The sequence below is a fragment of the Ahaetulla prasina genome, chromosome 4 (assembly GCF_028640845.1).
Source record: "Ahaetulla prasina isolate Xishuangbanna chromosome 4, ASM2864084v1, whole genome shotgun sequence".
Taxonomy (NCBI): domain Eukaryota; kingdom Metazoa; phylum Chordata; class Lepidosauria; order Squamata; family Colubridae; genus Ahaetulla; species Ahaetulla prasina.
The window spans coordinates 70,792,474-70,811,404 of record NC_080542.1 but is presented as its reverse complement, the minus strand read 5'-3'; the positions used below and the strand labels follow the sequence as shown (position 1 = coordinate 70,811,404).

Sequence of the window (18,931 nt, the reverse complement as noted above, 5' to 3'; positions counted from 1 at the left end):
ACAGTATAGAATAGCATTTTTTTAAAGTCAGATTTAATAACCTCCCCTCAGCGCTCCCCTCAGCACTCCTCCAGGGCAGATATAATAAGATCCCAATAGTGGAACGAGTATATGTATGTGGTAAAGGAGAAGTCGGAAATATCACACATGTCTTATTGCACTGTGAGTTATACAGTGCTTTTAGGTCAATGCATGTTGTTAGTTGCGAAGCCGTGTCCGACCCATCGCGATCCCATGGACAACGTTCCTCCAGGCCTTCCTGTTCTCTACCATCCTCTGGAGTCCATTTAAACTCATGCCTAATGCTTCAGTGACTCCATCCAGTCACTTCATTCTCTGTCGCCCCATTCTTCTTTTGCCCTCAATCTTTCCCAGCATTAGGCTCTTCTCCAGTGAGTCCTTCCCTCTCATTAGGTAGCCAAAGTATTTCAGTTTCATCTTCAGGATCTGGCCTTCTAAAGAGCAATCAGGGTTGATCTCCTCTAGGACTGACTTGTTTGTTCGCTTGCAGTCCAAGGGACTCGCAGGAGTCTCTCCAGCACCAGAGTTCAAAGGCCTTGATTCTTTGGCGCCATGGCCTTGACTATATGCACTTTTGTTGGCAGGGTTATGTCTCTGCTTTTTAGTACGCTGTCTAGATTTGCCATAGCTTTCCTCCCCAGGAGCAAGCGTCTTTTAATTTCTTGGCTGCAGTCCCCATCTGCGGTGATCTTGGAGCGCAGGAAAATAAAATCTGTCACTACCTCCATTTCTTCCCCATCTATCTGCCAGGAATTGAGAAGGCCGGATGCCATGATTTTAGTTTTCTTAATGTTGAGTTTCAAGCCAACTTTTGCACTCTCCTCCTTCACCCGTACTCCTCCTTCACCCGTATCAAGAGGCTCTTTAGTTCCTCTTCGCTTTCTGGAGAAGGAAACGGCAACCCACTCCAGTATCTTTGCCATGAAAACCCCATGAAAACCCCAGTACAAAAAAGGTCAATGCATATTCTTCCCTTACTACAGAGATTACCAGGGAGGGCAGACAATTTATTCTCCTCCGGGACTCAAACCCGGCTATCACATGTGCAGTAGCAAAATTCTGTGCAGCTAAAATGACTACAAGGAAAAATTTGGTTACAGGACTAAAGATGTTTTCTTGTACCAATTTTTCACAGATATCTCTAACAATTTTTAGAGAATTTATATTTATACACATACTTACCTGCTCTCCCATCATGTAACCAAGGGCAAGAGCCATATTGTCTGGTATCATGTATTTTATTATTATGGACATTATTACTTACTATTATTGTTAGTAATATTTTTAACACTATTGTAAACAATGATAATTCTTGTCTAGTGCTAGTCTGTGACCATAATAAAGTTTTTATCTTTTATTCATTAAACATGAAGCTCAGTCAACTGAATATTTAAAAATGTATCATTGACTGGTTCTGATGGTTGATACAGGTTTCTGCCAGCATCCTAGGTATCAACCTAGTATCTTCTTAAAATGTATGGTGTTCCAAATAGCGCAGTTTTTTGCACTTCATATTGTGTTATTACAGAAAGCTGCAATTTTTTAATGTATTTTATAAAATCCTTGGACATGGTACCAAGTGTACCAATGACAATGGGTATTACTGATATTTGTTTCATCCATAATTGTGTAGTTTTGATGGCCAAGTCATGATATTTTGTGATTTTTTCCAGTTCTTCTTTTCTTCAACTGTGGTGTCTCTGGGTACAGCAATATCAATAAATTGTACATTTCAGTTTTCTACAACTGTGCGAGGGGAACCTTTACCTTTACCTTTTACTCCTGATGTATTCCTTTTGCACTGACTCTTTGACTTTTCCATTCAAGATGTTGTCTGCTTCCAATATGCCTAGGTATTTGTAACTATCATCCTTTGCTAATGCTTTCACAATGCTTCCATTTCCTAGTTCTATTCCTTCTATTTTTTTTTCATTTTTCCTCGCTGCATGAATACTATAGCACATTTTTCAAGTCCAAAGTTCATTCTGATGTTGCTGTTAAACAGTTGAACTGGGTTGAGTATTGATTCAAGTTCAGTGGGACTTTTCGCACACATTTCTAAGTCATCCATGTATAGTAAATGTTTTATCTTGCCATGTTGGCTTGAGATTTGGTATCCCAGTTTTGTGTTTCATAGAATTATTGTCAGTGGAATTAATACAATGTTGAACAGTAGTGGCGAAAGTTGAGTCCCCTTGGAAGATTCCTCTTCTGATGTTGATTTCACCAACGTTCTCCCTATTTGCTGTTAGAACTGTTTTCCATTTTCGCATATTTGCTATCAAAAATGTACATATTACTTATTGATGATGATGATGATGATGATGATGATGATGATGATGTTATATCACAACACAAAAAAAATCATTAGGTAGTGATAGCACTCCACATGCATCTGAGCACTGATTTTACTACACAAATCCAAATATTCTTTAACTATTTTTCTACCAAACCCTCATTGCCCAATGGAGCAATGTGTGTAGGTGTAGTTTCACACTGTTAACTCCTGTAATTGCTTGGATTAGTGTCTTTTCTTGGCAAGATTTTCAGAAGTGGTTTTCCATTGCCTGCTTACTAGGGTTGAAAGTAAGTGTCTGGCACCTGGTTTTTATTCTTGAAGATCCATTAGAATCAATAACTAAACTGATAGACAAGATAGGAGAATATAGAAAAGTAGCAGGTTTGAAAATAAATAAAGGTAAAACGAAGATTTTGACAAAAATATGTTAACGAAACAAAAAGAAGAACTGTCAAAGACGCAGGTCACAAATAAGGTTAAGTATTTGAGAATATATTTGACAGCAAATATAGTACACTTAAAGAGAATAACTATAGTAAACTCAAACAACAGATAGTGAAAGATTTGGCAAAGTGGGAGAATTTACAACTATCACTGATAGGGAGAATATCAACGATTAAGATGAATATATTGCCTAGAATTTTTTATTTGTTCTGGACAATTCCAATTAGCTTGGGGAAAGAATATTTTGAAAAACTGAATGAAATATATTTGGCAGGGCAAAAAAGCGAGGATAAAACTAAAATTGTTGCAAGATGCCAGAATACAAGGAGATTTTGTATTGCCTAATTGGGAATTATATTATCAAGCAACAAATTTGATGTGGATCAAGGAATGGATAATGCTAAGAAATACAAGAATACTGACTTTAGAAGGACATGATTTGTCGTTGGGATGGCATGCCTTCTTATGGTACAAGGAAGTAAAAACACAGGGAAACTTTAGAAAATATTTTATACAAGAGACCTTGCTATTGAACTGGGAGAAGATTAAGAAACAACATTACTTAAAAATTCCAGTCTAGTTATCAACTATTGAAGCATTCTCATATTCAACAACATTCAGAAAGGAACAAATTGTTAGATATAGTGAATTATTGAATGAAAAGGGTGAACTTAAATGTATGCAAGAACTAGAAATACAAGGTATAAAGATGAATTGGTTTTCTTACTTGCAAATCCATTCTAGATACAATAAAGATTGCAAGACAGAAGGTTTTTATTATAATTTGACTAATTTAGATAAAATTTTAACAGATATTGAAGAAAATGTAATTAAAAATTATATGGATATTTATTAGAGGTTAAATTGGAAGAAGAACAAGTTAAAGAAACAATGATTGCTTAATGGGGGGGAATTTTGGATATGGGATTGTCTTAGAGAAATGACAAAAACTGTGGTCACAAAATTATAAAATGACAATATCAACGGCATATAAAGAGAATTTGTATAAGATGTTTTACAGGTGGCATTTACGAGAATAGCCAGAATGTTCAAGAATAAATCCTAAAAATGTTGGAAATGTCATCAGATACCGGGCTCATATTACCATATGTGGTGGACATGCGTAGCAGCTAGAAGATACTGGACTAAAATCCATACGTGGTTGGAAAAATATGATAAAAAAACACATAGACTTTAAACCAGAAGGTTTTTTTATTGGGGATTATACCTGAAACATATAATAGAAAATTGAGATATTTGATTGTGAATGTAGTAACAGTGGCTAGAATTGTGTTTGCTAAAAATTGGAAAAATGAGAAAACACCAATACAGGATGAAGTTATTAAGAAAATAATGGAATGTGCTGAAATGAGCAAATTGACATTTGAAATTAGAGAACAGGAAGATAAACAATACTATAAGATATGGGACTTATTTTATCAATGATTAGACAAAAAATATCTCTACAATACAAGGTCTCTATAATACAAGATTTGTAGAAATATACAAGATATAACATATCTTTATGTATGTTTATTATTACAATTTATTATAGGATTGAGTCAGGATGATGAAATGAATGATAGAATATAAGTTAACTTAATTTTAGAATATTTTGTATGAAGTGAGGGAAGAAATAGCCATAGTTAAGTAAATGAACAATGAGGATAAAAATACTTGGATATATACTAGATTGATAAAATGTGAAATTAGGTAAACTACAAACTATGAATATGGTGAAAATGCATAAAAGACTTGTAAACAACTAACACTCTGTTTGTATTTGTAATTGAAGATGGTGTTATGTTTTTATGTATGTTTGTTTAAAAATAAAAAAATTTTTTAAAAAAAGGAAATGAGTGTCTGGCCCAAGTTATCCAATTGGCTTTATAGCTAGGAAGGACTAGAACTCACAGCCTTCCAGTTTGTAACCTGGTGCCTTCACCCACCTAAAGGCTCTTCAATGGAGCTTAAGAGTATCATATATTAATGTGTAACATAAAATATAGGCCTTTCCTTTAGAAGCTGAGCTCACATACCATCTTCCACCAGTACTGTCCCAGAAAAAACCCAAGTGTTTATTTTATTTTGGGGATGGGGAGGAGAAAGAGAAGCATCTAACTTAACCATTTAAAGCATAAAGGAAGAAGCCATGGTTTCAGACTGCATTGGAGCATGCTTCAAATGCATATCTTCAACACTATCTTTTGATCTAATGGAACTAATACTACATTTTATAGGATAGGTTATACCCTGCTATTTTTATGCAGCCATATGGCTAAATTATTCAACCAAAAAAGGTAAGTGGTAATGTGGTGTCTAATTCACCAAATCAGCGGTCACCAACTGGTAGTCCATGGAAAATTATGGTGGTCCGCAAAAAAATTATTTGCATTTTTTATATTGCACTAAATCAGGGATCTTCAAACTGCGGTCCCTGGGGCAGATACGTGCAATGAACGTTTTTGTTGCTATAGAGTCTCCCCCTTCAGGGTCTTTTTATGTGGGTCGGGGGAGGACAATAATTCCGACTTGGGGTCAGCTTCAGCCTCTTTGTGCAGGGCTTTGGGTGAAGGCTGGAGGGAAGTGCCGCTGCTGGTGAAGAGCCGGAGAACCTTGTTCCAGTGGGACTGCATCATGACCTGGAACTGGCTGACCATCTCAGCCTGCTGAGCCTGCAGGTTCCGGTACCTGGTCTTGCACTTCTGCAGGTCTTCCCTCTGCTTGGAAAGCCTGTGCTCATAGTCCTCAGTGAGGTGCTTCTACTGAGCCTCCTTCTCGGTCAGATCCAATTTGAACTGAACTGTTTTGCCAATTCTTTGTCATGGTGGCTGCTTATCTCCAAAAACTGCTTCCTGTTGGGCCCTAAGGAGCCTGGATAGGGAGGCAAGGAGTGGCTGGGAGGGGAGGGGTGAGTAGAGGCTGGCGAGGTGCCCCTTGATGTGAGTGACATCAAGTTGGCCACACCCACCTAGTCACATGACCACCTAGCCCACCCAGCTGGTCATTAGGCAGACCATATTTAAAATTATGAATTTAGTGGTCCCTGAGGTCCAAAAGGTTGGTGACCACTGCAACCAATTATACTGTCAATGAACCAAAGGAATCTGATTCATGCTATCATTTCACCCAGATGATAGCATGAATCAAAACCCTCCACTAAAATCAACTATAAATATTTGCAATAAACATTTTCTTCATTGTTAGCTTCTCCTTACAGATCAACTTCTACTATAGTTTTTATTTCCAATAATCCTGTTTGTAGAAAACTCAAAAAAATCCAAAACAGGTCTATTTAAAAAAAAATATTAGAGCACATTATTTAACATGCTAACCATTCCAATACATAAAAAATATCCCCAAACAGGATTTTTTTAAATTTTATTTTGTCACAACAGTATACGTAAACATTGATATAAAACAACAACACATCATAAAAAGAAAAACATATATATAAGCAAAAGTATGTAACAACTATATTAATTTGATATAATGAAAGGGAACAATAGGACAGGAATGGTAGGCACTTTTGTGCTCTTATGCATGCCCCTTATAGTCCTCTTAGGAATGGGGTGAAGTCAATAGTAGACAGTTTTTGGTTGAAGTTTTTGGGATTTTGAGTAGAGACTATAGAGTCAGGTAGTGAGTTCCAAGCGTTAACAACTCTATTACAGAAGTCATATTTTCTGCAATCAAGGTTGAAGCGATTGACATTAAGTTTGAATCTATTGTTTGCTCTTGTATTATTGGAATTGAAGCTGAAGTAGTCTTTTACAGGAAGGATATTGCAATAGATGATTCTGTGTGTAAAACACAGGTCTTGGCGGAGTCGGTGGAGTTCTAAGTTTTCTAATCCCAGGATTCCAAGTCTGGTGGTATAATGTATTTTGTTGTTTTCAGAGGAGCAGAGAACTCTTCTTGTAAAATATTTCTGGACCCGTTCAATTGTATTAATGTCAGAGATGCGGTATGGGTTCCAGACAGGTGAGCTGTATTCAAGAATAGGTCTAGCAAATGTTCTGTATGCTCTGGTTAGTGTTGTAGAGTTTTTGGAAAAGAAGCTGCGTAAAATTAGGTTTACAACACTTAGAGCCTTTTTTGCTATGTAGTTGCCGTGGGCTTTGGCACTTAGGTCATTTGATATGAAAACTCCAAGGTCTTTACCAGGGTGGGGGTCATCTATAAGGTAATTTCCATCAAGCTTGTACTTATTGTTAGGGTTCTTTTTCCCAATATGTAAAATAGATAATATGTAATATTATTAATATTATTAATATCTATTAATATTCCCAATATGTAAGATAGATAGATAGATAGATTTATGTAAGATATGTAAGATAGATTTGATAGATAGATTTATCTGAAAGAACTTGGTTTCTTTTTTAGATTGTTAAAAAAGTATCCTGATAACTCCTGGTCAGAGTTATCATTATTGATTTAATTGCTCCTGTGGAAAAAAGGCCATGAAACCCAAGTAAGCAGTGCATAGAAGCACACTGTTCATCCATGGTTAAACAACATTCCTGGAATGTTGGCCAGCAGTATGACTTCCAAGCACTAATAACTCTGTTACAGAAGTCATATTTTCTGCAATCAAGACAGAAATGGGTTAACAGGTTAACAGGTTAACATTGAGTTTAAATATATTGTTTGCTCTTGTATTGTTATGATTGAAGCTGAAGTAGTCTTCAACAGGAAGGACATTACAATAGATGATTCTATGAGTTAAACATAGATCCTGTCGAAGGCGGTAGAGTTCTAAGTTTTCTAAACCCAAGATTTCAAGTCTGGTGGCATAAGGTATATTGTTGTATTCAGAGGAGTGGAGAACTCTTCTTGTAAAATATTTCTGGACACGTTCAATTGTATTGATGTCAGAAATGTGGTATGGGTTCCAGACAGGTGAGCTGTATTCAAGAATTGGTCTAGCAAATGTTTTATAAGCTCTAGTTAGCAGTGTAGTGTTTCTGGAGAAGAAGCTACATAAGATTAGGTTTACAACTCTTAAAGCCTTTTTTGCGATGTAGCTGCAGTGGGCTTTGGCATTTAGATCATTGGATATGAAAACTCCAAGGTCTTTAATAGGGTTGGGGTCATCTGTAAGGTAATGTCCATCGAGTTTGTATTTAGTGTTTAGATTCTTTTTTCCAATGTGTAAGACAGAGCATTTGCTGGTTGAGATTTGGAGTTGCCAAGTTTTTGACCATTCTGACACAAAGTCAAGGTCTTTTTGAAGGGTAGCTGTATTGTTGGTAGTGTTAAATATTTTGACATCGTCAGCGAAGAGAACACAATTACTTTGAATATGGTCACAGAGATCATTAACGTATAATATAAAGAGTGTTGGTCCAAGAACACTGCATTGGGGAATGCCGCTATTGACAGGAACAGGATTTGATAGGGCACTTCCCATTTTATTTTATTTTTGTTTACATTTATATCCCGCCTTTCTCCGAAGACTCAGGGCGGCTTACAGTGTATAAGGCAATAGTCTCATTCTATTTGTATATTTTTTACAAAGTCAACTTATTGCCCCCCCAACAATCTGGGTCCTCATTTTACCTACCTTATAAAGGATGGAAGGCTGAGTCAACCTTGGGCCGGGCTTGAACCTGCAGTAATTGCAGGCTACTGTGTTCTAATAACAGGCTTCTTAACAGGCTGAGCTATCCCGCCCTTCTCCGAAGACTCAGGGCGGCTTACAGTGTATAAGGCAATAGTCTCATTCTATTTGTATATTTTTTACAAAGTCAATTATTGCCCCCCCAACAATCTGGGTCCTCATTTTACCTACCTTATAAAGGATGGAAGGCTGAGTCAACCTTGGGCCGGGCTTGAACCTGCAGTAATTGCAGGCTACTGTGTTCTAATAACAGGCTTCTTAACAGCCTGAGCTATCCCGGCCCCTATTTTGAGTACTTGTCTGTTTGACAGGAACGCTGTCATCCAGTTGTGGAGGGGTCCGGAGATGCTGTAGGATTTTAGTTTTAGGAGAAGTTTATCATGTACCACTGAGTCAAAAGCTTTATAGAAGTCTATGTAAATTGCATCTATTGTTTTGCCTTGATCAAGATTTGTAGTCCATATGTTTTTGCAGTGAAGAAGTTGTAAGTTACATGGTAGTTTTTTTCTGAATCCAAATTGTTTATTAGAGAGTAGATTGTTTGTTTCTAGGTGGATGGTAATGGATTGGTTGATGATAGATTTCATAACTTTACAGGTGACACAGCATAGAGAGATAGGTCTGTAATTTTCAACTAAGCTGGGGTCTCCTTTTTTGAAGACAGGGATGACCATGGCTAGTGACCAAAGTTTGGGAAGGGAACTGGTCGTGAAGGCCTTTCCAAAGATTATGCTTAGGGGTTCTGCTATATTAGAGGAAAGCTTTTTTAAGAAGTATGCACATAGTTCATACTATGTATCTAAGTATCTAAGTAGACTTGACTATTGTATTAGGATGCTATATGGTGGCACTATCAATGCAACACTCTTGTGCAGAACCAACTGATCTAAATATGCAGAAGGAAAAATAATACAGCAAAAGTTTCCATTTATATGATACATGAGAGTGATTTTTAATATGCTATATTTTATTTATGCTATTTAAACTATTGAGGGTAGGATATTTTTCTCAAATGCCAGAAATACTACATTAAATTATGCAATGATGCTTTCATTTCGATATAAGCCAAATTTGGCCCCTGATATAGAATAGAAAGTTATTTTAAAGTAAGGAATTGTTTCCAGCAACTGCATGCATATTTTGCGTCTCATGAATAAACTCTTGATAGTTTATCAAAGATTGCATTGAACTGATGACACTATATTGTAATGTATAGCCATTGGCTGTCTGGTGATTCTTCCTATCCTGCAGGGAATACAGCTTTATTCCTATTTCTTAAAACTAAACAGAAATATGTAATTTTTTAATAGACATTAACTTCTCAATGGTGGTGCATGTGTACCTTTTGTGTGTTAAGATCCGTTATCTAGTTTGATTCAGTAATAGTCAGTTTTTTAAAGTTGAAAGCAACTTTGCAGAAGGTTCTCTGAAATAAGGAAACAGCATGGGAAGAACGGCAGACCAGCCCGGAATTCTCCACAGTGTGTACAGTCAGCATTAGTATGCTGGCACATTGTATTCCAAACATGAAATGAGTTTGATTCTAAGAGGCTGATGAAACCAGAATAAAGAAGTGGGAGGCAAAAAAAAATGATTCATATAGCTAAAACAGAAACAATAACAAAATTGGAAAATTCAGCCTTTACTTCTTGTAACCTAGGAAACCAAGGAGATTTCTGAAAGGGGGAGGGAAAGGGTATTGTGGGAAACTTAATGTTATAAGAATCATATCAATTTACCAAGAGAGCAATGAACAGGTTGCTGTGTAATGATGCATGCCCATAATTATTCAGTTCAGGCAAACAATTAATTGATGATGTCTCAGCATGAATAGATAATATGCAGAGAGCCACTTGATTTTGCAATGTTAATCAATCCCAATTTCTACAGTATTAGCAATGACATTTCTCTGAGCTGCAAAACCATATCCAGTTACCTGAGAGAAAGATTCTGAACTCTGAAGGATAAACCTCTGAGTAGGCATGCACTGGACTGCACTGGGTTATTTCCTTGTGATATAATTGGAGGAAAGTGTGATGTGATGGCTACATTATAACTTCCTTGCCATAATAACAGGAAAGACATCATGCCCCAGAGCATTGTTCCCATAAGGACTATCAAGAACCCCTCAATTTTTTTAATTTTTTTTTATTTATAATTATGAACTACAACAGGGAAAAAATTGGGTGTAACAGTTGGATAGACATCAAAACAAATTGCTAAACTTATAAAGTATGGGAAAACTTTCCAGTAATGCAGATCTCCTTCTCACCTTTTAAGTTCTCAACCTCTGATCACAACCCCAGGTATTTATATTAAAGATTAAGGATCACTGCTAGTATTCTTTCATGTGTTATATGTCATTGATCTCATAACATTTTTCTTAAAAACAATTTTCAAAAATTTAAATTTGCCCTGCTTTATAACATACTGTATAGGAGCTGTTCTTGGTTAATTAATCTTCCATTAAGCATATATACTGTAAATTTTGTCACTGATATTCACCAATCTTTGGTCTTATTATAAGCGAGGTTCTTTTTTTTTCCCCAGCATTGCTGTTGCAGCTTTCAGTATATGTGTTTGAGAAATGAATTTTCCTTTTTATTATATATTTCCAAAATTTACTCTTATATGATTTTTTTTGTTTTAATAGCAACAGCACTTAGACTTATAGAACACTTTACATTGTATAGGCATCCCTGAATTATATATTTCAATGCATCAATACAAATTCTGACCTCTTCTCTTCATTGAACAAAATTAAATACAAAATCTTTCTGTGTATTTCAATACTTGCTATTTATATATAGTTGAATATTGATTTAAAACAAGCAAACAATAGAGAATTAAAACTTAGATGAAAGGATTGGGGGAAGTTTAAGATGATAATTACTTAGTAGCAACAAGAGCAGAAGGCGCAATTGTATTTTTTTCTTTTTTAAAGAATTCTTCTTTCTCTATTTCTTAATTTCTGTGTCCTTGTTAATTTTGCATATTTTATTGAAATGAAATTTCTAATGAAAATATTAATTCCATGCTATATTTTTATTTATGTATTGATAATTGTTAATAAGGCCCAAAAAATGACTAACTTGTTAAGCTTGCAATTAAGACAAAAGAAAACAATTCCATTCTTAAACAATTGTTATCATTCTTCTAATCCCTCAGGTGGTGACCACTGAACTGTACTTGCAACAACTAAGCAGCTATTTGAGCCTGGAAAATGAAGGTAGTTCACCTATAAAGCACAGGAAGGCTATAAAAACATTGCAAAAATGTTTTTTGACACAAGAAATACTGTGCAGGAAGATAAGATTTAGCTAAAAGTCCTAGAAATAAAGCCTCAAAGACAATGAAGAAATTGAAACCAAAAAGACACTGTGTATTTTAGCAAGGCAATGATCCAAAATTTACGTAAAAATCAATCAAAATGTATTTATATGAAAGTAAAAAACTTTTAAAAATATTCTTTGCAGATATTGCTAATATTTGGGGATATCTCAAACATGCAGAGAGATCTGAAATAATTTCTGAGTTAGAATAATTCTGCATTGAAGAATGGGGGGAGGGGGTATCCAAGCATAGAAACAGAATTCTGGCTGGTTACGGGAAACAATTGATAGTTTTTATTTCTTCCAAAGTATGGGTGAAAAATCACCCTATCTGAACTTCTATCACTGCTATATTCATATACTTGATCTTTAATTTTTCCATGTAATTATATAAATTAATATCACCTATTCTCACAAATTAATAGCATATCATATGAACTACCGTGTTTCTCCGAAAATAAGACAGGTTCTTATTTTCTTTTGACCCCCGAAATATGGCCTTGGCCTTATTATCGGGGGGTCTTATTATTTTTGAGGTTCAGGAGGCCACTAAACCTCAGCCTGTGGCAGGGGGACTGGTTCTGGAGCGTCGACCAGCTGCTTTGCTGGTGTCGGTCAGGCCGCTGCCTCCAGCAATTGTGGCAGTTTTTTCATTGCTTCACATGTAAAAAGCATAAGATGAGGAAGCGACAGGGGGCTAAAGGGGGGAACATGCCCCACACGCACCTACCATCCATACGGAATGGCCTCGCGGAGGCCACTCCCGCAAGCCTTAGCTCACGCGCCCCTTCTTTTCCTGGCCGCCAGGGAAAAAAAACTCTTGCCAGCCCTAGCCCTTTCAACCTGAGACTGGGGAGAGGGGGACTGGTGCTAGAGCTTCAGGCAGTGGCTGGTGCGGGCTGTCTGTGAAGCCATGAAGCGGGATCGGTGTGGCCAGTTCTCGTCTACAGCATTGCTGGTGAGGACCACGTCAAAGTTGCTGATGCCGCCGCCCAAGATCAACAGGCCAGATTCGGTGAACCAGACACACCGCTGCCACTCGGGAGAAGAGAGAGAGAAGACGCTGTGAGAGAGCCCATTTTTCACATTCTTGTTTTCCTGGGCGGTGGTGGCACATTCAGCTCCCCAAATCTGGCTTGCCGATCTCAGACAGTAAGGGGCAGTGGCAGGTGGGGAGGGGTGGGGCAGCAGGGAAGTGAGATGCATGGAGTGAAACAGGGCTCCGCTTGCTGTCTCTTCTCTCCCCCTTGCCAGGCACGGCAGGAGCTGGAAGTCAGGTAAGACACAGCAGAGAAGCGAGATGCAAGTCTTACCTGACTTCCAGTTCCTGCCATGCCCGGCGAGGGGGGGGGGAGAAGAGATGGCAAGGGGAGCCCTGTCTTGCTCCCTGCATCTCACTTCTCCGCTGCCCCACCCCTCCCCACCTGCCACTCACTCTCACTGGCCAAGATCGGCAAGCCAGATTTGGGGAGCTGAACGCACTGCTGCCACCCAGAAGAAAAAGAACATGAGAAATGGGCTCTCTCGCAGCACCTCCTCTCTCTCTTCTTCTCCTGAGTAGCAGCAGTGTGTCTGGCTCACCCAAATCTGGCCTGCTGATCTTGGGCAGCAGCGGCAGCAGTAGCAGCTCTGACCCGATCCTTGCCGGCAGTGCTGTGGGCAAAAACCGCCATGCCAATCCCGCTTCATGGCTGCGCAGACAGCCCACATTGGCCACTGCTCAGAGCTCTGGTGCCAGTCTTCCTCCCCCCAGTCCCAGGTCAAAAGAGCTAGCTGGCAAGAGTTTTTTTGCAACTGCTCTTTGTGACCACCACTAAGAGAAAGGGCATGCAAACTAGGGTTTGTGGGAGCAGCCTCTGCAAGGCCATTCTGTGTGGATGGCAGATGCATGTGGGGCACATGGGGCATGTTCCCCCTCCCTTTTCCCCTCTCTCTGGCCTCACCTCCTCATGTCATGTTGTTTGCATGGCAGCTGCACATGTATCTAAGTATTTGGGGGGGGCTTATTTTAGTACATGCGCTCAAAAGCCCAATTGGGCTTATTATCCGGACAGATCCTAGTTTCGGGAAAACATGATATGTTATAATAATCATGACAGAGCATGAGAGATAGGGAAATTAGATAAATGCAAATGTATCAGCAACTTACCGGTGATGTTGTTAATCGAAGTATTGCTCCATTTTTAATTTCATTACGATTCTAAAAAAGAAAATCCCAATGTTAAATAATGATATAATTTGACATATCATATCTACGTCTTCAGCTTTTTCTGGAAGGTACACAATGTTGCAGACATCACAGAAAAACAACACGTTTTGAGCTTCAGCTTATCTAATCTCCTGAAAATGAAGAATAACCATCGCTTCTCTCGACATGAACCAAAACATAAGAAGAGAAATGTATGCAGTCTAATGCAATTAAATCCTATGGTAATGGATTTAGGAGATAGAATATTTACATCCCAATAACTCTCTGCCTACTCACTTAATGAGCCTATTCTGATTAAGAGAGAAATGACATCACTCTGGAGGACCCTTCTTGCTCAAACCTAAGAAATTACTTGGATAAGTAGTGAAATGTTTCAAATCAACAAGAAAAAAAATCCAGTTGCCATGACTCAATGTTCAGATTAAGATGCTTGTGTACAACTGGCTCTTAACACTAACAAATTGATGTTACAAACTAAGGCAGAATAAAAATGAACTGTTCAGCCTAGAACATGAGTGTGCCCACACGCATAATTCTACATGTCCCGCCCCCGCGCATGCCCACACAACTCTCTCCTCCCCCCCACTCCTGACACGCGATGGCCCAGTTGGCCTGTTTTTCTCTCTCACCTGGCTCCAAAGCCTCTCTATGAGTCTGGGAGATAGAAAACAGCCTTCCCCATCTCCCTTGAGGCTCTCCGGAGGCCAGAAATGGCCCATTTACCAACTTCCAGTTGGACAGGAAGTGATATTTTTTGCTGTCCCCAGTCTTCAGAGACTCCTAGAGAGGCTCTGGAGGCTGGGGACAGCAAAAATGTACTTTAGAAATGGGCCTGGGAAGGGGTGGGAAAGGCCATTTTCCACACACACCCAGATTCCTAGAGAGGCTCTGGAGCCAGGTGAGAGAGAAAAACGGGTCTTCCCCACCACCACCCAGGCCCTCTGGAGGCAGGAAACAGCCTGTTTCCCTATTTCTGGTGGACCCAGAAGGCCCAAAAATCAACTGGCCAGCACTTACATGCACACTGGAGCTGAGTTCATGTGCCCACTGATATGGCTATGCATGCCACCTGTGGCACGCGTGCCATAGGTTTGCCATCACGGGCCTAGAACATATGGCATTTTCTACCTAGAGACTGTGTTTCATATTTCCCTTGTTCTTGGCCATAAAATTACAATCATTCCAAAGCTAAAGTTGAATTTATGTTGTACAGTAACCTAAATGAGCAGGCAAATGATGATAAAATCATGCCTTGAAAAAAAAATGGAAGAATGTACTTTGGGAATGTGCACTTTGTGAAATTGTATTCTGCCTCCCATTCATTCAAAACATGTTAAATTGGCTGGATAGCTATAGAAGAACAAGTTGCAATTTTTTTTCTCTGACAATCAAGTGATGATTTTCTATAGAAAGACTGCATCTGACACGATAGTGAAACAGCTCCTTTTTTATCAGAGCTAGAAAGATACAGACTAGAATGAAAATAGGTCTACTATTTTGATTTACTCTGAAATTACAACTATATCTGAAACCAGCACCATTAATACATTCCAATATTTCATTATCTATCCATAAGATTGTAAGTAAAGAGTGATATAGTCTCTCCTTTGAAAGAAAAGACAGGAGGGGAAAGATGCCTTGATTTTTGTTTGAAAAGCAAAACGAAAGGATATAGATTTAGTCCTTTTAAATATAAATTCATGTGTTTCTCAATTTTGCAGCAACTTTTAGTTTCCAAGCACAAATTCCACATCCTACGTGAAAGCTGTCTGTAAATTGCCTTATGAAACTTAACTCTATGCTGACATCATATAATTCTTGAATATGTAGGCTGCCGAAACCCATCATTAAGCATCTGTAACATTGCAATCTGTAACATTCCTCGGGTGTACTATTTTCCAAAACTGCAATATACAATCTTAATACCACTGAAACTAGCCACTGAGATCTGACACCAGAAATTTGCCTCTTAAGCAAAACACTATTAATGTAAATATGAGGACCTGTATACTGCACGAATCAAGAAGAGGGCCGTGAAAATATTTGCAGATCCCTCGCATCCTGGACATAAACTGTTTCAACTCCTACCCTCAAAACGACGCTATAGAGCACTGCACACCAGAACAACTAGACACAAGAACAGTTTTTTCCCGAAGGCCATCACTCTGCTAAACAAATAATTCCCTCAACACTGTCAGACTATTTACTGAATCTGCACTACTATTAATCGTTTCATAGTTCCCATCACCAATCTCTTTCCACTTATGACTGTATGACTATAACTTGTTACTGGCAATCCTTATGATTTATATTGATATATTGACCAATATTGATATATTGATCAATTGTGTTGTAAATGTTGTACCTTGATGAACGTATCTTTTCTTTTATGTACACTGAGAGCATATGCACCAAGACAAATTCCTTGTGTGTCCAATCACAATTGGCCAATAAATAAATTCTGTATGTGGATATCAAATGGGTTGTTTTTTTAAGCAACAAAGGACTTAAAAACTCAAGGAAAGTCTTTTATAATTTCATTACAATATAGATATCAACATATGTGAAAATTCTCTTCCATTATTCACTATGGGATACTTCTTGTTTTACTGATCAGGATCATATTATTGTAACGTTTGAAAAATGTTGGCCTAATTACATAATTCATACCTAGAAAAATGAAGAGTTATGTGAAAAGTTTTCTCCTTGCCTCTGAGAAATAATCAAGCAACATGTCTTGCAGCAATTTATATGAAAGTGGTATCGTCAAATTCTGAAAGAAAAACAGTGATTTGCTTTCCCTTCCCTTAGTTCATTATGGAGGGTTGGGGTAGGGTGGAGTTACTTTGGTTTGTTGGTACACATCATTGTTAATATCCTTAGGCCATGAAAATTCCCTGCAAACACAAATGAATGAACGGAGGAACTAAGAAGTTACAATAGTGTATGAAAATTAAAGCATCATTTTTTCCTCAATTGATATCAAAGTCACAAAAAGGGCAGCAGAATAGATGTGATTTATGTGCATGAAATTGTATGTACAGCAGAAAAATGTAAATATCCAGTGTCAATTCAAGATTTATCCTCTGAAGCAGAGATGAAAATAAGACAAGATATTCCAGTAGTTCCCTAGGTAACCAGAAATAGATCACAAGAATCCTGACAATCACTTATTTAATGATAACAAATTACTCCTCCTCCCAGAAAACACTTTGCCTCTATTTACATATTTTATTTACATGTTATTTTTCGGCGTAGTCACGCAAATAACCTGCGTCTCCTAGTTCTTTCTGACCTCGCGGTTCAGTTCTGGTGGTGTTTGAGCTGGTCGGAGGGGCTGTTTTTCTCTCCCAGCTCTCTCTGAGCCAACGGGCTCTGGATTATTGGCTGACTCTTTTTCTTGGCCATCCGGCCTTGGATTACTTTGAAACTTTCCCAGCTGTTTCCCTCGGGAACCTGATGGCGTCGCTGAACTCTGGGACCTCAGCTAAGTCTTGCGCCTCCCCGGTCATTGTCAGCTGTGAATTCAAATTGGTATTGGTCATGATTTGTTTCATTTGGTTCGGTTTGATCAGTTATTCGTTTCCTTAACTGATCTATGTGGCGCCCACACTCGGTTGTCTGGTAGCTCTACCACACGATTTTGGCCCGTTATCTTTATTATTTGTCATGAACCAACTAGGGCCGCCCCATAGTTTCGGCCCACACCGTCGCCTATGCTCATTTCCCTTGTCTTTTCTAGTTCCCCTTGTAACCCTCTGGTGTGTAATGGGGATTCAAACGGTCAAGGGGCACCGGAGTTTCCGCCCCATTAGCGCTGGGCTTTTCCGTGGCCGTGTTTGGGGTTCTGTGCTGGACGGCTAGAAAGTCTATCTTTGTTTGCCAGTCACCTGGCTTGAGCCTGACACGCCTCCTTAGCGCCCGGACGGAACGCCTGCAAGGCCATTCGACGCAGGGTGGAAAGGCGCAGAGAGGGCATGTCGGATGCCTCCTCTGCCAGGTATTCTTCAAACTGGGCTGCCGTGAATTGAGCTCATTGTCGGACACCAGAGTGTCCGCAACCCGTGAGTTGCGAATAGGTGGCGAGGGCTTGCGATTACTGCTCGGCCGTAGTGGATTTCATGAGTATGATCTCCAACCATTTAGAGAATGCATCAACAACCACTAGGAACGCTTTGGCCGTGGAAAGGGCCAGCAAAGTCAATGTGGATTCTTGACCAGGGCCCTTGGGGTTTTCCCATTCTCTGACTGGGGCTGCTGGGGGTAGAGGTCTGACCTTGGCAAGCTTGGCATTTCCCTACCCTCTCAGCAATCTCTGCGCCCATGAGTGGCCACCATACATAGCTTCTAGCTAACCCTTCATCCTTACGATCCCTGGGTGACCTCGTGGAGGAGGTCCAATACCTTTCCCTTAACTTATCAGGAATTATTACACGATCACCCCATAACAGGCACCCCTTGAGCCGAGAGCTCATCTCGCTTTTTAACAAATTTTGAACTGCTCGCCGCGCAGCGGCCCACCCTCTCTGTACCCAACCGAGTACAGTTCTTAACACAATGTCCCGGTATGATGCCCGAGCCACTTCCTTAGATGTGACTGGGCCAGAGTCCAAAGAGTCAATAAGTAGGATGGGCGTCCCGGAGTGGGGTCTTCGGTCGCCCTGGTAGTGGGCATCGGCTTAACGCGCCTGCATGCCCCACTTCTTTTCCTGGTCGATGCTGCAGCTTGTAATAAGCGGCTAAGAATATAGTCCATCGGGTCAAGCGTGGCGAAAGTGCCACAGGCGTTGGGCGGTCACCAGCCAGTATTCCTAGCAACGGTCTGTGGTCAGTCACGATTTCAAAATTCCGCCCAAAGACATATTCGTGGAATTTTTTAACCCCTGACACAATGGCTAGTGCTTCTTTGTCTAATTGGCTGTAGTTCCTCTGGGGAGGACATCGTTCTAGAGTAAAAAGCTATAGGGGCTTCTGTGCCGTTTGGAAGTCTATGGCTGAGTACA

The 18,931-nt window shown here is 39.3% G+C and overlaps 1 protein-coding gene across 5 annotated transcripts in view; it reads right to left on the bottom strand.

Moving 5' to 3' along the window:
* The window catches only part of ELMO1 (engulfment and cell motility 1), a 499,623-nt gene that overhangs the window by 322,025 nt on the left and 158,667 nt on the right, over nt 1-18,931 (bottom strand). For all 5 annotated transcript variants that reach the window (XM_058179684.1, XM_058179685.1, XM_058179687.1 and 2 more), the window contains exon 5: nt 13,869-13,919. In XM_058179684.1, coding sequence (XP_058035667.1) covers nt 13,869-13,919 — 51 coding nt within the window. The remainder of the gene's footprint in view (nt 1-13,868; nt 13,920-18,931) is intronic.